Genomic DNA, 27,182 nt, shown 5'->3' on the forward strand with positions numbered 1-27,182 from the left:
GCGAGACAATGTGCTAACAAATACTCGCAGGAGCTATGCGAAGATATTCAATCTTGTGTCGACTGTGGTAACATAAGAGGACTATATGAGGGCATGAGAAAAGCCTTTGGACCTCACACCAGCAAGTGTGCTCCGCTCAAGTCAAAAGATGGCTCAATCATCAGCGATCGTGCGCTGCAAATGGAACGATGGGTTGAACACTATGCAGAACTCTACCAGATTGAAAACGCCATCTCACCAAATGCTGTTTCCAACTTCCCATCACTTCCAGTTTTGACGGAATTAGACGAAACGCCCTCAGTAAAGGAGCTGAGCATTGCCATTGACATGCTTGCACATGGGAAAACACCCGGAGGAGATGGCATTCCTGCTGAAGTAATTCAGGCTGGAAAACATGCCCTAATCAAACCACTCCATGAACTGCTAAGCTTGTGCTGGGAACAAGGAATGGTCGCCCAGGAATTGAAAGACTCCAACATTGTTACAATTTATAAAAATAAAGGCGACCGCTCTGATTGTAACAATTACAGAGGCATCTCACTGCTTAGCATAGTCGGAAAGGCTTTTGCTAGAGTATTACTAAAGCGATTACAGATCCTGGCAGATCGTGTTTATCCAGAGTCGCAGTGTGGCTTTAGGGCAGGTAGATCTACAACAGATATGATTTTCTCTCTTCGGCAGCTACAGGAGAAGAGCAGAGAACAAAAGCAGCCCCTCTTCATAGCATTTATTGATTTGACCAAGGCCTTTGACCTTGTTAGCAGAAGCGGTCTGTTTGCTGTACTAGAGAGAATCGGCTGCCCAAATAAGTTAAGAAAACTAGTGTCAGCTTTTCACGAAAATATGCAGGGCACCGTTCAGTTTGAAAGTTCTTCCTCCAGGCCATTCTCCATTAAGAGCAGTGTCAAACAAGGATGTGTACTGGCCCCTACACTATTTGGCATCTTCTTCTCAGTCGTACTATCCAGTGCTTTTAAATCCCTGGAAGACGGAATATACATCCATAGCAGATCCGATGGAAGGCTCTTTAACCTGGCACGTCTTAAAGCCAAAACGAAAAGGCGTCGTATCTTGATAAGGGAGCTGCTGTTTGCCGATGACGCGGCACTCGTATCTCACTCACAAGGAGGTCTACAGAAGCTAGTGAACGCCTTAGCAGCTGCTTGTCAAGAGTTTAGCCTTACTATAAGTCTCTCCAAGACCGAAATCCTGGCACAAGACGTCGCAGAAATACCTATAATACAAATTGGGAACCACACCCTTTCAGTGGTGCAGGAATTTACCTACTTGGGTTCAACAATTGTCAGTAACCTAGACTTAGACATCGAGCTGACAAAAAGGATAGGAAAAGCTACCACAGCATTGGCAAAACTCTCCAAGCGCGTCTGGGAAAATGGTAAATTGACCACAGCGACCAAAATCCTAGTCTACAACGCCTGTGTTGTGAGCACTCTCCTTTATGGCAGTGAGAGCTGGTCAACATACATGTACCAAGAGCACAGATTGAATAGTTTCCACTTGCGCTGCCTGAGACGCATAATGGGCATCTCTTGGAGGGACCATGTCTCCAATCAGGAAGTTTTAAGATTGGCCAATATGAACAGCATGTATGCTCTCCTGACACAAAGAAGATTACGCTGGCTCGGACATGTCACCCGCATGCCAGATGGCAGAATCCCGAAAGATATCTTATATGCTGAGCTTGTGGAAGGAGTCAGACCCAAGGGCCGCCCAAGACTAACATATAGAGATGTCTGCAAGCGAGACATGAGAGCCTCAGGCATCAGCGAAAGTATGTGGGAAAACATAGCCAAAGACCGGAGTGCATGGAGACAGACTGTGCGTGCTGGGACAACCCTTGCTGAGAACAAAAGAATTGAAGCGGCTTTAATCAAGAGGGATAAAAAGAAAGCTGCCCTGTCTGCTAGCCCTAAATCAGAGGCATACACATGTACGAATTGTGGCAAAGTCTGCCGTTCTAGAATTGGCTTGATTAGCCACACCAGATTCTGCCCCGTCTCAAGATTAAGCCAAAACCAGTGACTCATTTGGGCGCATCCATTGCCTTTCGAGACAAAAGGAGCCATATATATATATATATATATTAACCAATGACTTAAATTCTGCCAAGTCACTGGTTTTCCTGGCTAGCTCAGGCAACCCATTCCATGCTCTAATAGCACTAGGGAAGAAGGAGTATTTGTACAAATTTGTCCTAGCATATGGGACGAGGAATGTGCCTTTATCTTTGTGTCTTTCAGAGTATTTTATTAAATTTTGTTTTTGAAGATTATGGTTCAGTGTTTTATGTATGATTGCTACTTTACTTTTGAGCCTTCTGTCCTGAAGGCTTTCTAAATTTAGTGATTTTACTAAAGGTGTTACTCTAGTCAAATGTGAATATTCGTTTGTTATGAATCTCACTGCTCTATTTTGTGTCTGTTCCAGTTTCTTAATGTTTTCTTGAGTTGAGGGGTCCCAAACGGAGGATGCATATTCTATTATTGGCCTAACCAAGGTTAAGTAACATTTTAGTTTTATGTTCTTATTTGATTTATAGAAATTTCTTTTAATAAATCCTAATGCTTTGTTTGATTTTTTTGTATCTCTATGCAATGTGATCACTTGAAGAAAAAAATAAAACAGTAACACAATTACATAAATAAAAATTTGTTTTAATAGAATAACAAAAAATTATAAATCACAAAATAACTTTTTTTTTTGTCTGCCATACATGCCATATCTCAGTTAATTGCAACATTGGTTAATCAGACTTACTGCTTATTTGGACAGAAGTATTGAGAACTAACACAAATACTCTTACACAGTTGGATCTAGTTAATAGGAACAGCCAGTGACTTCAACCAAAACAATTATGTCAGAATGTGATGTGATTAGCCTGATTCGATTGTATATTCTAAATATAAGCTCTACCAGCCTATTTCTTATCCTGTCATGAACATGTTCCTCAAGTGGATGTAATGCAATGTGGTCATTGAAAGGAGAAAGAAAATGAAATGTTGTTTTTTCTTTGGAAACACAGCTCATTTTATTTAATATTAACACAATTTTAAAATAACAAACAAAAGTCAACATAGGGCTGGGTAGAAGACATCAATTTATGTTTTTTTTTATGACTAGCCTAGACTAATTACAATTCAAAGTAAAAAAAAAGATGACTCTAGTTAAGGAAGACAAAATCTTAGCACACATGTTCTACGATGGAAGTTTACACAAAGCCTAAAAATAGATTGATAGTAGGAATATGTTTTAGTGATAGATGGAAATCAGATGGCTGCCTGCCTGCTCATCATGATGGTTCCTAGTTCGTATCCTGCCCTCTTTCATTCTTCACCACAGGTTTAGGCATGGACATAATCATTCTTTCTGAAGAAATGCCCAAAAATTTTAAAAAAAAAATGCTACTAAAAATTTGAGTAAAATGTCAAAATATTGGAATTTCATTTAAAAATAACTTGAAAAGTTAAGATCATTAATTACTTTAGAGTGAGGGAAAGTTTACAAAACATGTTATGTCCACATTTGTTTTTCACTATTGCAAATGTTATGAACCTAACATTTAGACAACAATCGGCTGCCTGTTCAGTCTAGATATAATCTATTTGGATCTTTGGTTTGAACTTCAAACTTCAATGAAAATAAAATGTAAGTTTGAGAACTTAAAAATTTCACCAAAGATTCATGATGATAGTAAAGTTTCTCTATCAGACCTTGGGATCTATAGGGCAGATGATGTTAAGGTCATTGGTTTCTTTAGCTAATTATTAACGAGCAGGGCTTTATGTGGACAGCACAACAACCAACCGCCTTTACTTTCCCTACTTTCCCCAACTAAAGTCAGGTACCCATTAGAGTTGGGTGGACCCTGGGGTGCCCTAAAAAATCCTGGAATTCAAATCCCAGTCTTCACCAAGATTTAAACCCAGGAACCCAGGTAAGGAAGCCAAAGGCTTAACCACACAGCCACTGTGCCCCTACGATGATAACAACAATGCAATCAATTGTATAACACAAGACAATAAAAATTGTACACATAATTATTGCATATAAAAAAAAATGGCACAGTAATTGGCAACATATAGATCAAATTATTGCACATGAATATACTTTAATGGGATACAATGGCTAGGACAGTTATAGTGATGGTGTCACAGGGATATCTTGAGGTGTCAATATGTCACTGTGTTCTTATTTGAAGTGTTAAAATGTAAAGATGACTTGAGGCTTCTATGATGTTGTGTCAATTAGACAATGCTCTTTTAGAACTTGGTTTATTGAAGACTTTTATTTCTGATCTTTATTCAAACACTCAAAGAACTTCCTGGGATTCTTATATAGATTATAGATCTAAATATCTTTAGAAATTCAAATAACGAAGATCCTTTAATTCAAAATACAAAACATTAATTCAGGAACTAGGAATCACTCACACATATACATATTGTACAAAATGAAATAGTGCAAGCTGAATATCTTATTGAGCTCGTTATAAACTAGATTCAATCAAATGTATTAATTCTCCAAACTCTAATCTACAACCTTCCTCTACAAAATCCTGTATACAACTGACACGTTAAGCTCAAAGGCTCCCCGAGCAAAAACATGTCCAATCACGTGATCAAAAAATGACGAGATAGTACTTCCACAAGAACCTTCTGGAAAAAAATGGGCAGAGTTAGTTTCTAAGGTTACTGCCAGCAGTTAGTCTGCTGTGACAGATGGATTCCAAACTATATTTCATATCTTGGGGAATAATGTCTGCTCTCTGTGTTGTGTCCTTGACCTGCACATTTTAAAACCACTATATGCTTATTTAGATCATCTTGCTTCTGGTTTACATTAACATGTACAAATCTGAACATAAAAAAATTCAAGTTGCTTATGTCTTTAAAACTAATGTTGTACAACTGAAAAGTATAGACATATAGAATGACGTTAAAAGCATGTTCAATGTTACCGTCAAGGATGAATGTGTGTATGTAGGTATCATCTATTTTCACAAATGCGAGAATGACTGGAAGTGTGTTAGTTGTCAGAGAGAAGAGAGACCAGCGTGAAGTTTAGAATAAAGTTTCTGTGTTTTAACAGAATGTTGTTTTATTTAACTACAGCTGAACCCAGGGACACCTAGGCATAGAGCGAAACTACTGTAGTTTCTAGCGAGTTATAAATATAGTCGAGAGCTGTAACAGTTACAATATCACAACAACTTTTATTACATTGGATATGTAGAAGTGACTTTGTTGTAAAATTGACAACAAAAGTAAAAACTAACAAAGAAAAAACAACTTTGCATAAATGCAGAAACATTTCAAGATTTGATTGAGATATTTACATTCACCAATGAACTTAATCACTTTTTTTTCCAGTGAAAAGTATTTTAAAAATAAGTTCGAAAGAGGTACATAAATATTAGGTGTTACGAATAATCGTGGCATTATTAAACTTCAAAACTACAGTGTCTCCCCCAGAACACTCCAACTCACAGGAATGTAATTGGGACAAACAATATATTTGTACAATATACAGTATGATGTATTCATCTGTGATTTACTAATCTCTATGGTTTAAGTAAACAAGCCAGGAAAAACAATGAATGAACAGATTATATAACAACATTAGTTAAATATGTTAAAAAAAATTCTACATAGGAAAAATAATAAAGGCTGTCAAAAACATTTTGATCAGTAAATGTTTTGATTTTTGTGAATAGTGTATTTTAAGGTCATGCACATCTGTATGGCACTGACAATCTATATGTAAAATATTTACATCATAATAATAATCATAATACAAAATGAATAGCTCAAGTTGTGGTTTTCCAGATCAAATTGGGTTCATTCAGTACAACACAAGTAAATCATGATATATGCTCAAGCTAGACATAATGTTAAAATCTAAACAATGTTAACACATTGGCAATATTATTTTTTTCAGCAGTGGACCTCACAAAACTTTATGCATTCATATTTTCGGCTATAAGCATTAGGCCATTGGAATCTTTGTGGATTGATATTTTTAGTTCTAGGCATGTACAATCTTTATGGATTCTTAGCTTGAGTTTTTAATTTTAGTGTTTGAAACTCTAACTCAGAGTTTCCAGGTTGACCTGGAGCTGACTGACTAGAACTTTCAGCCAATTGTTTGGAATTTTCAGCAGATTGACCGGAGTTGTGTTTCTGAAAATAAAAAAAGAAAGAAATTGAGGAAATGATGAGGAAATGAAATTGTACCTTAGCTCAATTAATGCACAAAGATCTGCAGTTCTGTGTTTTCTTCTCTCTCACAAACTACATAAAGCTGCTGCTGCATCCCCCCCATCCCTTTACCAATACAAATAGATATGTTTATTTAGTTTTGCAATACAAATTTTAATTTACTATTCAGGGCAACTAGTAATAAGTTTAGTCAGAATAAAGGAATTGAATGTTAAAAGAGAAAAGGTAAACTTGAGTCAATCATAGAAAACAACTTTAGTATAGAACTCCTTCCTTTGAGTAATTTTCTTTTTATACTTTAAGCAGTCACTTTTCCAATGAGCCATATCTCTTTTTTCTGCAGGTATTTGACTTCACATAGAGACCATTAGTCAGACCAGCTTTACCTGTAGGCCTGCTTTGTAGTTTACTTTATTGTAAGACAGGTGATTTTTTTTCTTCTGATGTGCATGCCCAGTCAGAATGGAAGTGGTCCAATCTATTTGAAAGGTTTGAAGGGGGCTGCCTGAAGGTGATTAGCCAACAAGTTTTTCTTTAAATCTAACAATCTACTTTCCACTGAGCTTTGACTTGAGCATTTGCAGGAATCATACCCTCCCAACAATTCATCATCATCATCATCATCATCAAACTCCATTAGAGTGAGGGCTTGAGAGGCTCAAATCCTCTCTTGCAAAAGCCCTGGACAGAGACCCTGCTGTCTTGCGTAGTGCATGAATGTCGCCATACAGGTCGAGAATTTTGGGTTTCCCAGACCTGTCGAGACGGAGATCAGCAAGTCTGGGGCAGTCAAACAGAATATGAGGCACGGTTTCCTCTTCTTCCCCGCAGCAAGGGCACCGTGAATCGAAATTTGGCCATAGCCGCAAGAAATATGAGCCAACAGGACAGTGGCCTGTCCTGCACTGTGCTATAATAGCTTGCTCAGCCTCCACCACGGGGAAGTGTGGTCAGGGCGCCTCATGCGCTCCCAGACTCCACGGGCTTTTTGGGACTTGTCCCAGCACTCAAACCACTTTTCCATTTCTGTTTTTTGTATTATAGCCAGGGCTTGATGAAAGCTTACAGCCTGATCAGTGGGTGGAATTTGCCCTCCCTGGTGGGCCAAAGAGTCTGCGATTGTGTTGCCCATCAATTAGCAAAATGTTTTAAGCCTCTGGTTGAATTTCTTGACACACGTGTCAGTGCTGGTTGAGCTAACAACATGCATAAAAATACTTAGTTTCAAAGAATTGATCATAATATTTAGGCCTATAGATGATATGTAGCCTATGTAAGATTGACTTTTGAATGTCCTGAACATAATATATAGATCTGATAAAGTCGTTTTCCTTTTAATATAATATTCTGCAGAAGATATTTAGAATCCATATTTATTTAAAACAGATATTTTAATATTTGTTTTCAAAACAGAACTACATTAAATATTAAATTAGAAAAAAAAAAAGTTAAATCTCCATTTCTAAATACTGTTCATGGGTTTTTTAGATTGATAAGATGCTATTGGCAGAAAGCCCTCCCAACCTATTTCATGTTATTTTGAAGTCGTAGGCTAAGAAATTATGTGTTTCACAATCTATAGGCCAAATTTACTGTTCTCTAATATCTAATGAGTCAGCAGGCTAAAAAATCCCACTAACCCTAACCCACGTGCGTTGTTCCAGAAATGGTCAAATAATGGAAAGTTTACATTAAGCCTATCTATGAGGTATAGAGAAATACAAGACTAAATGTGATGGAAATGTAAAATTATAGAACCAAGCTATAAAAATCTAGTAATTTGGCAACAACCATACAAAATAAAATGGGCAAAGAGTCCACAAGTTTTGTCTTTGCTAAAAGTGACTCTTTTCTAAGAATTATATTTTTTTCTGTCTATAGTATAGCCAGATGACTAGTCTACATATAAGATCTGTCACATATTTTTATACAGAGCATTTGAATATTTTTTATCAATATCATTGGTAGCATTGAAACATGTTTGATCAAATCTAATTTTGTGGGGAAAAAAAAAGATAAAATAAATCATGTTAAATCTGCTCATGTGTAAAACCTGTCACCTGAAACTATTCAAAGAAAATACTCTATAATAGCTATGATATCCATTTTTGCTTTAAATGTGGAATGCGTAACATTCTATGTACCAAAATGTTTAATGACAAAATCTTGACCTAATTGCAGCTAGTGAATGTGTTCAATGTTTAATGAAACCTTCAAAGTTAATTTGAAATATTAAATTTCTCTCTTTTATTCCAGATATACATCTCTTAAGCCTGAATTTACAATTACACCAGTGTATCATTACAATACAAAAGATGACAAAGTCAAATTTTGGAGCTGTAATTTTTTAAAAAGTGTGTCCTGTTGAAAAGGGGAGATTACCTTTTTTCTCCTCCATTTCTTTTTTTTTTCTGCTTGTCCCTCTGTTACTGTACAATTTTGAAGCTGATTTTGATTGCTATTAGTTTCCTGATTAAAAAGAGGAAAAAAAATAATCTTTAGAACCAGTGTAAAAGAAAACACAAAATAACTAACAAAGCATGGAACAATGAAAACACACAAACTATTAAAGAAATAAACAGGAATATATCTAGCAATACAACACTTTAAAGTTAATGCAATAACACTTCATAACAAACAGGACACAGACATGTTATTTTGAGGCACGGTGGGTGAGTGGTAAAAAGCTTGGCTTACGAAAGGGGGTCCTGGGTTCGAATCCTGGTGAAGACTGGGATTTTCAATTCTGGGATCCTTAGAGTGCCTCTGAGTCCACATAGCTCTAAAGGATACCTAACAAAAGATGGTGAAAAATAAAGGCTGTTGGTCATTGTGCTGGTCACATGTTACACTCATTAACCCTATAGATCACAAGGTCTGAAAGGGGAACTTTACTTACTTAACATGCTATTTTTAGTTCCCTAATACAAAAATATTTCTACAAAATTACAATCCATAAACTAAGGGTCCCATTTAGCTAGCCAGTTTGATTAGATCAATATGAAAATGCCCTAAGAGCCACATCTGAAATTGCATCTGTCATTTAATTTGTGGAAACGATACTACTCTTTAAAAAAAAAAAAAAAGCTCATGTCACCAATTTTTTTTTTTAAAAGTAGTTATTTCTAAAGATATAAAAAATGTGCAGATTCTATTAAAAAAATAAAATTACAAAAGAAACTCAAGAAATCATATAGTGACATAACAAAATTGTTAGGAGGTATTGAGAACAAATATACACTTTTCACATTATAGTTTATCAAGTTTTCAGTTCAACTAAATATGAATAATTATAAGTAATCAAACTTTTAGTCTCTTTTATGAATAGCCAGTGGTTTTATTCTAGTCATCACAGACGTATTTGTAAGTAGTTAATAATTAAATGTCATGTGCCATATGATTTCTAATTGATGGATGTGAGGCCAAGTTAAATCTAAGAATTATATTTGCATTCATAAGGTCAAATAACTTGTTTACTTAGCCCCAGTGCTCCCATACTCAGGAATTTAAGAAACTGGCCCTTATTGGTGTTGTTTATTTTGTTTTACATTGCTTTCAAAATAAAATTTTAAGATATTTTGCTAGTCAGTGGTGTGGCATAATATGAAGCAAACAGATACCTTAATTTAGTAATGCAATGTTTATAATTGTAAGCTTTGTTCAGCATCAAGCTTTGAAATGGTATATATGTGCACAAACATTAAATAATTGCTGAGTATTACAGATATTATATTACAGATATTACATGCCCCAAAATTATTCTCTATGTCACAAAAATGAACATAAATAAAATATTGAAAAAAGTGACTACATGTACTAAAAACTCACTTCTTGAGCTACTTGTAATGAGCTTGACAAATCTAAGTCTTGGGAATCTACAGGACAAGTTTCTTGATTGATCGCTATTGCTTCCTCTTTAACCTAGAATGTAGTTAGTAAAAACTTTTATTTTTCAAAATGAAAAGCACTTATTATTTCAAAATATAATTTTAAAAGTTTAATTTCAGATAGAAATAATGTTTGAATATTCAAGCCAGCAGAAAAAACAAAACAATAATACCATTGGCCTAGAGTAATATAAATAACTTGACATAAAAAAAATGGAATAATATTTTTGTATCCTCTTATTACTTTATATGAAGTGAAAGCTTCCCTATTTTAGAAGTAGTTGCTTTATTGCCACAAGCTGTAAATAGATTTTCAAAGATTTGGAGGTCTTCAAAATCACATTAATACCCCCAAATACTAAAGATTTATAAGTGTAGAATTAGTTCTGTAAAATTTATTATAAAATAGGAGATTTCAGTAATACAGTTTTATTAGATTACAGTATGATGAAAAAACAATTTCAATAATTTTGGCACCTGTGTTTGTTGGGCTAATTCAGGCAGATGAAAGTTTTGCTCTTCCACAGCTTTAAAGTCATCTTGCTGCGCAGCTTTCTGAAAAACATGAAACAAAAAACTGAGACCAATACATTTACTTAATTAAATACTAGCTAAATTATTTATAACTTATGTATGTCATCAGTCAAAATTGTTTCTTCATGTTTGTCATTCTTAGAAATAAACCTGACCATAAAAGTTCAGGTTTCAAGAGACTAGGGATATGTTACAAGAAGTCATCACCTAATAAAGACAATATGTCCAACCTAGAAGGCATCAGTAAACCACACATTAAATACGATAATTGTTTTACTTTCAGTCTTTTGCCAATAGTTCTGTTGTAAGTTTGAGAACACTCTGTTTATAAGAGTTCAAAAATATATATAACAATAATCATCTGGAAATTAGTTTATGGTGTAATAAATGGTGACATACTTGTCTGAAAATAAAGAACTAAACATGTCAACAGAGAAATTACTGGATTAAGAAGAGCTTGTGGTGACATCTGCTATCTCTTCAATGTTGCTACCCTGACATCTGCTATCTCTTCAATGTTGCTACTGTGTTAAGTTATCATATTCATGAACTCATTTGCATAAGTCTGCATAGTTTAACCAAAGGAGATTTACAAACAACCTCTCAAGAGATACAATTTGGTGGTGAAATCTAAACGTTAATTCACAACACTGATAAATGTTAAGAAAATTCATCAAAATGATAGTCAGGAGGACCCTCAATTAAGGTCTAAATAAACTATAGCATATAAAGGAATAAATTCATTTCTGCCAATAAATTTGTGAGACTTTCTTAAAATCAATAGCGAAGAATATTTGGTAAACTCTCCTTGAATAATAATGTAAGCATAAAATGAAAAAAATTAACCAATACTTGTTGACAACTTCTACTTTAATTAATCAAAGAAGTGTGAGATAAACTATTCTTGAATCATAAAAGAAAATTTCATATGTACCTTCTTGTCTGTTGCCAGGTAACTAGGCATGAAGTTTTTCAACTGATCTTCTAAAGTTTTATTCATTCCAAGAAGATATTGGTTTTCTTGTTGCCTCTTTGCCAAATGGGACTGAAGCTCATCCACAAGACACTTCTGAAAATACAGATGAGCAAGCAAGATGTAGAAAGGAAATGATTTTTCTGAACAATGAAAATCAAGTCGCTTGGACTCTAGAAAAAAACAACACAATTGTTTTACATGTAAAAAAATACAATTTCAATGTAATTAATTGTATGTGTAATGACCTTGTAAATTACAGAGATGACATGTAGTAGATGTGTAACTTTAAAAAATTCCTATCCTGTGGCATTTTACATCTCGAGAGACGATCTTTTCCCTTTGCAACTTCTTGTGTGACTAAAGAGGCCAATCCTTGATACACAGCTGCGATCGAAGGTTGGGCATATATAATCACCAGGTGCCGTTGCATTTTCACCCTTCTTTCTGCTTCTGTTGTGTATGACATCTGCAATCTGTGACCCTTCCTTTATACTCTCTCTCCATGTGGATCTGTCCAGTGCCACCTCTTCCCAGTTGCCATTGTCGATTTTGAAGAGCTTCATGTCGCGTTTGCATATCTCCGTATAACGTAAAATTATGATCTTGTAAACTGGGTTCAACACTTTTTGCCTTCTATACAACCATTTTCAACTTCTATTTCTACTCAAACAACCTAACAGTCATAAAGAAGGTTTCTGACCCAAACATTGAACTTATGTGTGTCACACTTTGGCCTTATCATTCACCAAAAGACTTCACACAGCTGTGTAAGTGTTATTGTTTACATACCACCCATGACTTATCTCCCCTTAGCTTAGAAAAAAACAACAAAATTAATTAATTACTACTAATGGATTAACTAATTGGTAGATTTTTTTTTATCAATTTATAAGTCGTAATTGAGAACAAGCCTATATAAAAAACTAGATAATGATTGGATGAGTAGAAGTTGAAAAATCTATTGCAAAAATCCAAACATACAAAAAGCCTATGAAGTGACTTATTAAAGTGTTGCAGTTAAAGTATCCTTCTTATTATGTCATTTCATTCTGGTTAATGTTTGTCAAATGTTTAACATGGTTTGGGTGTTCCTTCAGAGTTGAAGATAATTTACTTCCTAGTCCGAACCTCCCGCAGGAGGATGGGAGTGGGCAGAGTTTGAACCTGGAGACTATCAATAAGTCCAAACATACAGTCCAGCATGCTAACCACATGACCAGACAGCCAAGGTTATATGGACTAATGTGAGGCCTTTGACTTATTTTTGTGCATAATAACAACCAATAGGCAACCATAAAATTGAAATCCAGTAATCCATCAAAGGCACATTCAAAAGTCTCAAGATTAATAAAAACATACATTTCAGAAAATCCCCAATTAGTCAATTAGTTCAATCTTTAGACAGATAATAAAAACAAATAATATAAAATGTACTAACAAGTTCATGACACTCTTGTTGCAGTCTGCAATGATCTTCCTCCAAGTTCTTTATCTTTTCATCTTTCTGATTCAAATATGCAAAAAATTATTTAAAACAAAAGACATTAAATGAAGCAGCAAATCTCTCAAATAATAAAGAATGCTTATAGACTAAGGTTCTACTACCTACAATGATAAATATAGGTTCCTGTCAAAAATTGAGATTTGCTCATTGAGTTATCATATTTAAACATGTGCTATAGCTATCTATAGGCTTCTATGATATAATGAGGATATAAGCTTTAAATGAATTTATGAGATATGAAATTTAATATATTTAAAATGTGTAAAAGTTACAAATAAATTTTGAGTAGGCCTATTGTTATGGATTTTTGGTGTAACGAGGGCTAGTTGCTTGCATGGCGGCGCCCATCCCTCTCCATGCTGACCACAGCCGAATGCCTACAATTAGGTGGATTGCCTTGGTCCTGAACATGTGGCTGTTGTAGTCCATCCTGGGACTTTTCCACCCTGGCCGGTGACCTTAGTCTAGAAAGCCTTTCGCCCAGTGGTGCCATGTTATCACCACCCCCTCACATGGATTAGTCCGCCAGCTGAAGCGGTTTTCCAGGGCATGGCGCTTGGAGCCACATGTGAGAGATTTAGGGATTGGAAGGGGACCAGTGAGGCGTCCACCTAAAGGTGCAGCATGCCGGACCATCAAAGGTACTAGCCCTTTCCAATATCCCCAATGCCCTGGCATAGGCAAAAAAAAGGGAGGAATGGAGAAAGACGGTCGACAAATCTTGCCTGGTGCCCCAACGGTCTCACAGACTAAGGGATAGGTAAAGGTAAAAAAAAATTGTTATGGAGTGTATGTTAGGGTTTCCAAGGTAATGATCAGGAAAGGGAACGATTGTTATTGGCAGAAGATTTCTAATGAAACCACAAGATGGTCTGTCATAAGTCATGTGTATGATAGTTGAAGTTTTACCCAGAGACAGGAGACAGTAAAGACAGTATTTGTTGTGTTATATCTTGATTTAATTATCATGTCACTTGTTTCTCTACCTATCTACTTTCAAATTGAATATGTGCATAATGTTAATAAAAGTTTCATTAACTTTTATTTATTCAAGAAGTCTGTTCAAGTTTATTTATGTTATACATCGAGAATTTAATATGCCTGTATTGGTTTAGTGGTACTAGCTGTTGTGAGCTACAAACAAACTATGGAGTATCAACTTAAAACAACATGTCAGTTGTGAGACAATCAAAACTGAGGAATTTCACACAAATATCAGAGATCTACTAAGAGATTTTTAAGACGCCCACTAACTCTAATGGGTACCTGACATTAGTTTGGGAAAGTAAAGACCATTGGTCATTGTGCTGTTCACATGACACTTGTGTATTAACCCTCAGAAACAAGTCTATAATCAACTTAAACTAGATTAACTAATGGATTTGCATAGGACGCCTTTATTGTTTTTGAAGGGACCCCTGTCATTTCTAAGATAAGATGCACATACCTTAAGATTACATTCTTTCAGCTCTTGTATAATCTTGTTTAAAGTTTCTCTCTCCTCTATATGTGAATGCCATTGGGGAATAGCAATCTAAGTGGAATAAAAAGAAACCACCAAGACTGTTGAACATTAATAAAATGCACTAATAATGGACTATAACATTGAGTCCGCTGTAGTTTATGAATGACACATCAATTTGCATAGACTAATAAAACTATCAAAGAAAATCTTTTCTATTGCCTTGAGATTTACAGCACTCACAGTGCATTAAGAGATGAGAGTCTAGAGGAATTCTTACTACTAAAAGAATCACTCATTAGAGTCAATAGAAAGTAGCATAAGAATCAACAGTTCATTATTCCATGGTTCAAACAAAAAAATGAGAATTTACTCACATTTAGTCAAATGATTTTAGAAAAAAAATAGGTTTAGCTTAAACCTGTATATCCCACAAATCCCATCAGTTGGTGTGACAAGTCAAAAACTCGCTGTCAGAGTCACTCAAATTTATCACAGCATTAATTATTATTTTTCATTATTTATTTATTTTATTTTAATTATTTCCCCGTCCTAACCCCAATTTCTTCACCCGCACCACCTTTTCTCCTCCAGGCTAGACTTAGTTGACCACATTGGAGATAGCGAAGGCGCGTCCTTTCATTTATCTGCCCTTGATCGGGGAAAGGTAAACACCCAATCTCTTTTGTCTTGCCCGCCGGATGTCTGAAGGACGGTCGCGGTTGACACCGCCTTGGTTTGAATGCAAGCTAATCCTTCTCCCCCCCCTTCTCTCACGTCTCTCTTTGATCTAAGAGATTACCCTGGTCGACACCCCGCGTGATACTCCAAGGTGCGGCTCTTGTCGGATTTCACCCACGTGTAAGATAATTCTTAGCCTAGGACATTTCCGGTGTCCGCCCACATTTCCCAGGCATATATAAGTAGATTCAAATCAAGCCAGACCCTTTTCACTCCTCTATCGCTGTCGATCGAGTCTGGACTATATCATTTATTCTCCCTCCTAGAGGAATACCTGGTGGTAAGCCGAACTTAATCACAAGTTCCATCTTAATTACTTTTGTGCTATTTCCATTGGATATCATCATGTGTATTTTGCTTAGTTCATTTATATTTAATTAGTGCATTGTGTATTTCTCACTGGCGTAAGTAGAAAACATAAACATGTGCTATGTATATATTTTAGTATTGCATTAATCTATTAATGCTACGTTGCTCAATTGATCGTTGATGCAACCATGTATATATTTGTACATCTTAGTTTATTTCCTTTATCTCGGTTGGCCGCCTTGATAATTTTACTATCGCACTAATACTGCGCTTAGAAAGGAGATATGAGTTATCTCCCCTGTAATGAATTATCTCCCCTTTACTCATTTTACTCTAATGAGAGTTGCGCCGCTTGAAGGGACATTCAAGCACGCTCCATTGTTCTCGACCCACGGTCATATGTAAACAATCATCTGGGTCGCTGACCACCGCCCAATTCAACCCCCCCCCCCCCCCTTTTCTTTCTCTATCCACCTGTGTTGGTTATTTGAGATTATTATTTCCCCTGCTATGTACATTTTTATATTATTACTTTCCCTTTTATGTACATTTGTATATTGCTACTATCTGCCATCTATTTTCTAAATCCCATTTGTCATCATCTCCCCACTATGCTCTAAAGCAATTTTACCAATCTGACGAATGCACCTGAGTCGAGGGCATCGATAAGATGTATGAGAGACATGTCCTAACTTGTCTTTATTTATCCGCAGCCTCCCTCAGGTGTCTGCCTATTTATCGGATCACTTACCTGCCTATTTGCCTACTGGCCTATCTATGTGCTTAGTGCTAGTCAGCGCTGCACTTGCCTAGTTGCTACCAAGAATCACCTATTGCCTAGTTATTGGATCAACGATCTATTTACCTGCCTATTTATTTATTGGATCAACGATCTATTTACCTGCATCTGTGCTTTGTGCTATTCAGCACTGCACTCGCCTATTGAGATCTACTCAACTCTACTACCTGGCGCTATCGGCATTGCCCGCCTATTCGACAGCCCACCTGTCAAGCTATTAGGTGCGACGTCCCTATAGACCAGATCTGTGTGAGACGTCATAGCTACGCCAACCCTCTGCAACTCACTGGACATATCCTGTCAACCACGCTGCCCACGGCAGATCAGCTCTGCCCGCAGTAACCTTGTGCCCACGGTATCCGGCCACCCGCCATACTGTGCCCACTACAGATACTAGAACTTGGGACTGAGACTCCACAAGAACTATATCGCCGGCGTCCCTCTATCCGCTAGAGCGCCACCTCCAGCTGCAGAACCTCAAGCCAGGACACAGCCAGCTGCGACATCAACAGGACAACCAGCTAAGTCAGAGGACAAAGTGACATACTCTCTTATTATGTGCAAGAGTGATGATTAAACATAGAATATACTAGAGATAGATGCAAACCCTCCCCCTTTTTATTATTATATGTATATTTATGTAAATAAATATCCTTTATTTTAACATTTGTATCAATCTCTCATTGCTTGTCTCGTTGCGTGTCTGCTCCCGATTCATATGCTGATGAGTGGGGGTGTGATTGCTTTCAAAAATAATCATCCCCTAGACATAAAACGTGCCAAACACACGTCACATTTCCCCACCTGTCACATTTTGAAATCTGAAATTGTATAACAACGATGTGCTTGGCTTCCCGTAGCCAAGGGTTGACAAAGACCTCTAATAGGCAACATGATGACCGATCAATTCATATCAATGTCACCAAACAGTATTCAGTACTCTAAACAGTTGGAAAGGCTAAAGGAAAATTCCAGAACCTAAATCACCAATCTATTAACAATATACACATTTGCACCACACAAAATAGCAGGGTTTCTGTACAGGGTTGTTCCAAGATTGAAACCTCTCAAGCCTTCACTCAATTTGATGATGACAAGGACCAACTATTGGATTTAAAGGTAGTTTGAGTTCTATATAAAAACGGGTTGGTCCAAAATATAAACTCATTAAAGAAATACATGTAATGATTTTCTAAAAAAAAAAAAAGGAGTTCGAAAATTTTTTTTTTTAGTATAAACTGTTGTTGAAAATGATTTTACCAAAGAATCAGCAAAATGAAAAGACTAAATACCTTTTCTAAGTCATAGTATTTCTTATCACGTTTCTCTATTTCCACATTTTTACATTCCAATTCTGAAGTCTTTTCATCTAGTTTGCATGCCTTGTCTTGAATTTCTAAATCTTTTTCTTTTAGCTTTGAATCTCTGTCAGATAATTCTTTCATCAACTGTGGGAATATTTGTTTAGGATAATGCACTGCTTTATCAATGCATTATCAAGAAAAAAAAATGTTTAAGCTCCAAGTTGAAAAAACTTGGTTTTGTTTTAATTTTGATATTTGTATGGTTTCCTTTAAAATTTGATAATAAAAATTTTTAACTGCTGAAATCTTCATAATATTTTTTCTTTAAAATAAGTAAAACATCAAAACAGAAGCATACACTATCATCAGATTTATAGATAAACAAAACTAGACACACATTTTACTCACCTGATTTCTTACATCAATTAACTTTATGCACAACTCCATAACCTAGAAAAAAACAAACAAAAAATGCAGAGTAATGAAAGTCCCTTATATTTAACAAAATGAGAGGAACTGTTTGCAAACAAAAAAAAAAATGCAAAAAATTCAGTGAAAAGAATACCTCTCTATATTTGAAAATGTCAAGTGGTTCTTGGTCTTTTATATTCTGAAACAAAACATAAATATTGAAACTAACTTTACAGTAAAGGTATCAATGAAACAAATCAATACAAAATATATTATGATGTTTTTGAATATCTTTGAAACATTTGTCCAACGTGGTCAGATGTCGACTACTTATGTCATCCAAGGGACTGAGGGCTTTACATTGCAGTTTTGTGTCTCATGTGACTGGTGAGACCTGTATGAGCTTGGGATGTTGAATTGTGCTGGTTGACTTTTTTTTTTTCTTTGGCACTTTTCTTCTGCCAGTGATGTTCTCTAGTCCTCTGCAATTTGTGCGCCAAAAAAGTATAAATCTCTGTTCATAGTTGTTAGATACTTAATTTTCATCTCATTTTATTCCTCCATTCTAGTTGTGCTGATTAGTTTGTTTTAGGATGTTCCTTCAGAATTGAAAATTATAACATCCTTGACCAAAGCTCCAGCAGGAAACGGCAGCGGGCATAGACTAGTTCAAATTTGGAACCATCAAGATGACAACCCAGAGCGCATATCACAGGACCTGGCAGGCATCCCAAACTAGTAACATCAGCAAATTAAAAACACAATCTGAAAGAGATGCTTTCATCCAATGCTTTCCAATGTTACACCAAAATGTTCTCTCTGTCAAGACGTCATGGAAACAATGTTACCAATAAAGAGGTTATCCATATATCATATTTTTAGACTTGATTTCATAGTTGAGCTATAGGCTATGTGATAGCCTCACCATTCGGCACATTGATTTCATAGTCTGCATAACCCCTATATAACTTTTTGAGAAAAGCGAAGAAAGTTGATAATTAAATTGATCAAGCATTGCACTAAAGACATAAATTTTTAATATCCTTAAGAAGGTAACTTTAAGAAGTCATATTTTTTCTTACTTATATTAGAAGTTAAAATACAGAATATATTATTTTTTCTAGTTTACAACAGATTAACGGTGAGTATGATATAGTAAAATTAAAAATTAAAGTTTTTGTTTTCAGTTAATAAAACAATTTACACATTTCAACATGTACTATAGTATCTTTCAAACTTTAAACAATTCAGAAGATTCCCACACCTTTCAGATTACTGGAGGCTTCTATTTTTTTTTTTCTACAAGTTCAAAGTGCAAGAGCTATGTGAGTCTTGGCATATTAGTGTAGTATAGTTTTAATTGTAAGTTTCTATTATCTGCTAGAACTTTTGTTGTACCTTGATGCTCATGGAATGCAAGAAGGAAATGAGAACTCTTGGTGATTCTGGTTTACAGCACTGCAAGTTCAACACCAAAATCCCCAATGTACTCAGTTTATCATTCATCTATAAAAGAATAAGACTCACTTTTGTTGGGCCATCACATTGTAGTGGGCCATCACATTGTAGTGGGCCATCACATTGTATTTGGTTATCACTTTGCAGTGGGCTATCACTTTGCAGTGAGCTATCACTTTTCAATGGGCTATCACTTTTCAATGGGCTATCACTTTTCAATGGGCTATCACTTTGCAGAGCACAAGCATCTGAAGATGTAGCACAAGATAATTTCTCTTTTTTCATTAAAAGAAATATATATCAAGATTAGACTAATAATAATTCATAATAATGATATACATAAATTCTTAAGTAGACATTGTAAATAGGTCTACAAACAATTAGCCTCCCTTAAACAAATCTCAATCATAGCTTCCCTTAAACAAATCTCAATCATAGTACACTATGGAATAGTTACTTTAGGTAGATTACAAGTACACAAGACATCCTGATAACTAATGGATTTAATAATATTATAAGCTCATACTAATTCATATGCCTATAAGCTAAATCTTTCCATACATATGTATCGATTGACATAGTTTTTATGGGTTATTGAATGATTCATGTGCTTTTAAAATAGTTTTTATGGGTTATTGAATGATTCATGTGCTTTTAAAACAGTGGGCCAAGTAATTGTTTATACTAATAACATAATGAATGCCAAGGTGAGACGCACTTTAATTAAAATATATAATTAAAATATCTACCTACCTAGATTCCCTGTCCTGTTTAAAGTGTGCAGATGTTTAAAGATAATATTCTTGAAACTTTCACTGCTACAGTTGACATTTTTACAGAGCATTTTATTTTTGGGCCTCACCAAGTCATATTCCTCAGCTGTTTCATCCTTGATTAATACTTTCTTTTTGCAGTGTTGGCATTGAATTTCAAGCTCTGGGACTGGAAAATATGCATCAAGTCTATGGCTTAAAAAAATTGTAAGCTTGGGATTTATGCTTGTAAGGTTTAAAGATAAGAAATAGAATTGCTGCATAAGATTGTGAACAATCAAAAGAAGAACAAAATCTAATGGACCTCTAATGAGTGAATAAAAAACAAGGTGGATAGCTAGTAGTGTTGTTCAGCCCTAGCTTCTAAGCAAAAAAACAATAACCCAGATGACCACTGCTCCCTTCTACTTAAGATTTGTAATGGGAGGTTTATGAGTTTTGGAGAATGGAAATTCTGAATTCTAACCACTGCTGCCTTGCAGCTATACCCAATCACGGGAAAGGCTTCGGGAGTCAACACTGAGAAAAATCTGGAGCCTGCAGCCCATAGGCAGTTTCCAGCACCCTGGCAGAGCCTGCAATGCAGTTGAGCCCAAACTGTATTGGTACTTGCCACTCCTTTGGAGACATCAGCTGTGGGCGAGATCCTTCTAACTACAACTAATGCTCAGGCATTCATCTCATTCCCATGAGATGATCCATAGTCACTTTGTGACTGAAGGAGGCCATAACATGACTTTTGTATCAGCTAGCAAGACACTGTGGAACAAGTTTATCAAAAGACATGTTGGACTTAGTCCATAGAAATTAACTATCCTTTTTTTTTAATACTGATCTTAGTACTTAGATAGTAAAAGATCAAATGTGAGCTCCAGTAACAAAGCAAAATGAAATATACTGATAAAACTCAAGTCCAGCTATTTATACAATTTATTGATGACTGCTGTTTTATTAATGACAAATTAAGTCATCAAATTAATGAATGAAAGGAAAATAAATTAACAGAAAAATACTAGCTTGAAAAAATATGTTATAATATTTCCAAAACTTACATTCTGACAGAATTTCAAATCCTGCGTAGTGTAGCAAGGTTTTCAGACAACAGAGGTTTGTTTCTATGACTTTGTCTAGAACACTGTTGGATAATGTCTCATCTGGAAAAAAGTAAAAGTTCAACAAACATATTAAAATTTGTCAGTTCCAGCAAAAAAGACAAAACAAGTATGACTATAATGATAAAATATATATATATATATATATATAAAATAGATTAATTAAAAAAAAGAAGATTTCCTTCACACGTTTTAACAAATATACATAATATCAGTATATTATATATCAGTCAGAGCTACAACTTATATGGCCATTTCAGCATATTAATAAATGATCAAATTTGTTTGACAACCTGACCATGTTTCTTGTTTGCAAGCAACAATTTTATATGCAAATGAAAACTGCATATATTTTTAATGAGTAGCAGTTGTATCAAAGTTAGATATGTAACTGTGAAAGAGGTTAGTAGATGTGCCACAAGAGAAGCTGATCAGTCAACTTTAATTTTCAAATAACTCTTTTGAAAATGTCATTCTTCTAATAGTCATTGATAGATTTATATCTTTATCAGTTTACACATTTAGCTTGTTCTAGATTCAAGTCTAAATATATCAAACTTTTGATTGATTTAAATTTGTTCTAAAGCCAGGCAAAGTTTAATGGTAATATACTGGACTTTTCTTAAATTTTTTTAAATATTTTCTTTTATCAAATTTAGCAGACTTGCACATTCATCATTCAGTCATCTTGATAGTCCTGGGTTCATACTCTACCTGCTGCCATCCCTGTTGTCCTGGGGGGGGAGGTTGGGGCTAGGATGTAAATTATCTTCAACTGTGAAGGCACATCCCAAACATTTTACTATCATAATTTTAACAGTATTAATGGCTAATGTGATTCACCTTTCAAGATAACTTTGTTAAGTTTTCATGGTATGGTCTGCAGTCTTTGATTTTTCTTTCTCTTGTGTTTATCACACACACACACACATTCTTACAATGTGATCTTGACATTCTTATGTATTTTATAAAATAAACCACACCTGTAGTACTGTATGTCATAATATTGACTATTTCTATAATAAGTAAATTGTAGGCTGGTCCTATTCTTGTCAGTGGTAAGGCTGAATGTCTGAAAGGGCTAAACACAAGGTCCCCATCTGGGGGAGGAATGTTGGGCCAAGTGGGTGCCCTTGGGGGTTAGCCTGGGCTCAGTTAGGGGGCCCAGATGAAACTTCATAGGGACGAAGGCAGGCAACCATTGAGAACATGGTTAGGAGTTCATACAGAATTTTAATGTCTTTTTTTTTTATTATACACACCATACAACAACCTTGTTAAGATAGGTTCTAGCATCCTTGAGACAGCTTCTCTTTGCACCATCTATTTCATTTAAACGTACAGGTTTCAAAGATAACCAATCTTACTTTTAATTAACAGGCAGGTTATGTAATACTTACACCCAGTCAATGACACACTGGGGCCTGAAAATTGTATAACATCTTTTACATTCTCTGCTTGTTTATCAGCTGCAATTTGACTTCTCAGTATCAAGCCTTCACCCATGCTATCTTGACCACCGCCATCTTCAGCTTTTAACTCTCTTTCAGCTGAACTTTTTGTTGATTTTGACATTTTGATGCTTCAATGAGGGAAAAAAAAAAAAAAATAGGCCTATTTAAATGCTTATAGTCAGCTTAGATACTAAATCAACATAAAAACTTTGGCTAAAACTCAAGAGTGTCACTCTTGTAGATGAGGTTCCACAAATGTTTTTAGTTTTTTACTTGCTGACTCATATCTTATCTTAGAAAATACAGACGTTACTTCAAAAAAGAAGATGCTTATGTGTTACCCATGTCCCAAGGTCACTGTAAAGTCCCTTTTGTGACTTTTGATTGTGCATACTAATATAGTTAGAATTGCCTCGTTTCATCTGAGTTGTTCTACTTCTTGTAGGGCTACAACTTAATAGCACAGCACAATAGAAATGAGTTAACTCCACTGGTAACAGACTTCAGTTTATTATGTACAAATAAATTACACATATGCTGGCTAATTCCACCATAAAGAAATAAAGGTGAAATCACATATGATACAATTGAATATTCTAAGTACATCATCAATATCAAGTCTCTAAATCAATCACGGTAGAGATTATTTTAGCAGAGAAATTACATGTGCCTCTTTACTATGCAGAAGCTCAAAGTTAACTGAGGTTTTCACCTCGTGGTCAGTCACAGACCAATAATTTTCTCGTGAAGACGAGATAGTCAGCTGATTATAGATTCACTTCATGTCACAGTGAGTCTCAAACGAGTGTGTGACAGTCACGCATGCGTTAATGACTTAAATTCTGCCAAGTCATTGGTTTTCCTGGCTGATTCAGGCAACCCATTCCATGCTCTAATAGCACTAATAAAGAAGAAGCATTAGTACAAATGTGTTCTAGTTTCGCATATGGAACAAATAATGTGCCTTTATCTTTGTCTCTTTCAAAGTATTTGATTAGTTTTTGGTCTTGTTATAGAATATTATGGTTCTGTGTTTTATGTATAATTGCTACTTTACTTTTAAGTCTTCCACCCTGAATGGTATCTGAATTTAGTGATTTTACTGTAGGTGTTACTCTAATCAAATTTGAATATTCATTTGTTATGTATCTCATAGCTCTATTTTGTGTCTCTTTCGGTTTCTTAACTCTTTCAGTGCGACAATACTCACATGGAGTAACTTCGCTAGCACTGGTGAGGCAGCAATATTACTCTCAATATTACTCTCATGCGAGTAACTTGGTATATAATATTTAATTATCTTTTTAATGTTAAACTTTATAATTCGCTCTTGTTTTATTATTATCCTGATTAAAGAGTGATTGTTTACTGTTTTGTTATATATATATATATGGATGCAGGATTAACACACACAAAAAAAGACTACATTGTATAGTTAGTGGTTCCTCTTTATTTTTGTTTACTTTGTGAGACCTGAAAAAATGAAAATCATACTATTTCCTAGTGCATTTGTTCACTTTTATCAAATCTAAAGTAATTAAATGTGTTTAGTTTTGTTGAAGATTGCTGTTTCTGAGTCCCAGAAAACTCCATTTTTTTTCAATTGAAATAATTTGCACTGAAAGAGTTAATGTTTTCTTGAGTTGAGGGGTCCCAAATAGAGGACGCATTTTCTATTATTGGCCTCACCAAGGCTAAATAACATTTAGTTTAAAAAATGTAATGTTCTTATTATTTGATTTATAGAAATATGTTTTATAATAAGCTCTAATGGGATGGCTGCCTGGTCATGTGGGTTGCGCGCTGAACTGTTGTTTGGATTTATTGATGGTCCCGAGCTTAAATTGGTTTGTTTTTTTAATATTATAATAATATCTTGGCATTCTTGGCTATAACCTATCCTATAATAAACTAATAGAATAAATAATATCTTGGTCTTGGTAATATCCTATTTATTTCAGCTCATTTATTAAGACAAATTTCCTTACGGCCTTACGGATAATGGGCCTAAAGATTATTATTATTATTATTAGATGACTCTAGAAGATCTAAACATAATCTAGATCTAGATGGGTTATATTTATATTATTATTATTATATGATCTAAATAATAAAATATAGATTTAGAATTGATTAGATAATAGATTTATAATTATATCTATTAACTATTTTTTTTATTGATATGAATTATGATTATCTAGATCTAATACTTACTATAATATAATAATAATAATAGTAAATTACAAAATACTTACAACTTAGCCTACTTAGTTAACTTAGCTAAGTTAGATCTAGAGTGTAGTCAGTGTAGATCAAAATTGACTTAATTTCTTAAACCACTGCATTAAAATTAAAAATAGTACTAGATCTAGATATCTAGATTTAGATCTGACTAAAGTGTCAATGGCTTCAGAATTAGATCTCTACATAGATATAGATTTAGATCTAGTAGATATTCAAGTATTGCTAGATGATCAACTGCGATTTATTTATACATGCTTAGTAATTTCCGTTTTCTTATCTGCTATTCTTAGAAAACGAAAGTGAAACAACTATGAATGTGATCATCAGTGATTCTCAAACTGTGATATACGGATCCCAAGGGGTCGTCGAGACGACCTTAATGGGTCCAAAGAAATTTGAGAAATGTTTAAAATTAATATAATTTTTCACTAAAAGTCATTTTATTCGATCGGATAATTTAATAAAAATCAACTCGCCCAACATTACCGTTTTGTCTATTAGCTTACGCACAATTCTATGTCGACCTAATAGGCAAACTACGGTCGTGGGCCAATTCCGGCCCACCGAAAGGCTTAATTCGGCACGCCACCGGTTTTGTAATAGTAATGATAAAAAAATCTAAAAAATACTTTTCAATGCTAATTTTAATTTCTATGATTCACTTCAAATGGTACTTCAATTAGTAGAGTTTCATTGAAAGCCTATATAGGCCTACTAAATTTTGGTGTATATTTTTAGGACGCCCCAAGTCCACCAAACTCTAATGGGCACCTGTTCTGCTAGGCACATGTCACCCTGGTTAACCGTATGATACAGAAATTTTAAATTATCCTTTAAATAATCTGCCCCATACATCGCAAAGTCTAAGAGGAACCCCCCCCCCCCCACCCAAAAAAAAAAAAATCTACTTATCGTAATCATGGTAAACCAGCAACACAGAATAAAACGCAAAATACCTAGGTTTTATAATAAATGAAAAACTGTCATGAAGTCCTCATAGGATATTGATGAAACTATCCAACAATAAAAAAAGTATTATGGTTTATTAAAATAAATTTCTATAAATCAAATAAGAACATAAAACTAAAATGTTATTTAAAATCTTGGTTAGGCCAATAAAAGAATATGTATCCTCTGTTTTGGACCCCTCAACTCAAGAAAACATTAAAAAAAACTGGAACAGAAGTGAGATTCATAACACGAATATTTACATTTGACTAGAGTTACACCCTTAGTAAAATCACTAAAGCCTTCAGGAGAGAAGGCTTAAAAGTAAAGTAGCAATTATACATAAAACACCGAATCTTGAAATACATAAACAAAACCTAATAAAATACTCGGAGACACAAAGATAGAGGCACATTTCTTGTTCCATTTGCTAGGATAAATTAATACAAATGCTCCTATTTCCCTAGTGCTATTAGAGCATGGAATAGGTTGCCTGAGTCAGCCAGGAATACCAATGACTTGTCAGAATTTAAGTCTTTTTTTTTTTTTTTGAAGTAACGTCAGTATTTTATTAGATAAGATAATATAAGATAAGATAAAAAGTGTTCTCAAAAAATTCAACGCATCTGCAACTACCTGAATTACAAATTTCGTCCAATAACTTTACCATTTACAACATGCATGATGCAGTGTAAAACCAAAAGTGGAGTAGAAGCAGATTGCGACAATTGCAGTCCCCAACACCATCCAAAGTGGTCATGGACAGTTAGATCGTCTAAGAGCTGAGCCGAAGGCTTTTCGAGCTCTAAGTTTGAAAAAAAAAACCTGTTTCAGCGTCCAACAGTAAAAAAACAAAACCTGTCTGAACCACCGTTCTGTCTGGAAGAGACCCAAGTCAATGCCTATGTAAAGCATTGCTATTTCCGATGATTCTGGCCCCCCGGGCGCATGGTCTAGACATAGCTTGGTGCAACATAGGAAAATGGCGAAGGTCCCCGGTGCACTCGGCCTTTGGCCAAGTCTAGCC

At 35.0% G+C, this 27,182-nt stretch overlaps 1 protein-coding gene across 2 annotated transcripts; it reads right to left on the minus strand.

Annotated features, from left to right (window-relative positions):
- Positions 1 to 2,659: 2,659 nt before the first annotated feature.
- Positions 2,660 to 25,448, minus strand: LOC106059758 (myosin heavy chain, non-muscle-like). 2 transcript variants are annotated; one of them, XM_056032695.1, is made up of 16 exons: positions 25,219 to 25,448; positions 22,910 to 23,091; positions 21,450 to 21,551; positions 20,378 to 20,566; positions 19,694 to 19,872; positions 18,321 to 18,365; positions 18,164 to 18,205; positions 17,744 to 17,899; positions 14,588 to 14,674; positions 13,075 to 13,140; positions 11,595 to 11,729; positions 10,604 to 10,681; positions 10,068 to 10,160; positions 8,937 to 9,032; positions 8,622 to 8,708; positions 2,660 to 6,200 (listed from the first exon to the last, which is right to left on the minus strand). In XM_056032695.1, the coding sequence occupies exons 2-16, from the start codon at positions 23,082 to 23,084 to the stop codon at positions 6,063 to 6,065; spliced, it is 1,668 nt and encodes a 555-aa protein (XP_055888670.1). In that variant the 5' UTR covers positions 23,085 to 23,091; positions 25,219 to 25,448; the 3' UTR covers positions 2,660 to 6,062. The 2 variants fall into 2 exon arrangements, with proteins under 2 accessions (XP_055888670.1, XP_055888671.1); XM_056032696.1 differs by lacking the exon at positions 8,937 to 9,032.
- Between the last annotated feature and the right edge of the window lie 1,734 nt (positions 25,449 to 27,182).

Source organism: Biomphalaria glabrata, chromosome 6, assembly GCF_947242115.1.
Source record: "Biomphalaria glabrata chromosome 6, xgBioGlab47.1, whole genome shotgun sequence".
NCBI classification, from domain to species: Eukaryota; Metazoa; Mollusca; class Gastropoda; family Planorbidae; genus Biomphalaria; species Biomphalaria glabrata.

Bases quoted from the DNA above. Each gene is read 5' to 3' on its own strand.
- LOC106059758 (XM_056032695.1), bottom strand. From the start codon at position 23,084: ATGTCAAAATCAACAAAAAGTTCAGCTGAAAGAGAGTTAAAAGCTGAA. The intron at 14,675-17,743 runs GTATTTAGTCTT...TATTCCACTTAG, and splicing joins AATACTATGACTTAGAAAAG to ATTGCTATTCCCCAATGGCA. The intron at 11,730-13,074 runs GTTAGTACATTT...CTGTATTTTCAG, and splicing joins AACAAGAGTGTCATGAACTT to AAGTGTCTTGTGGATGAGCT.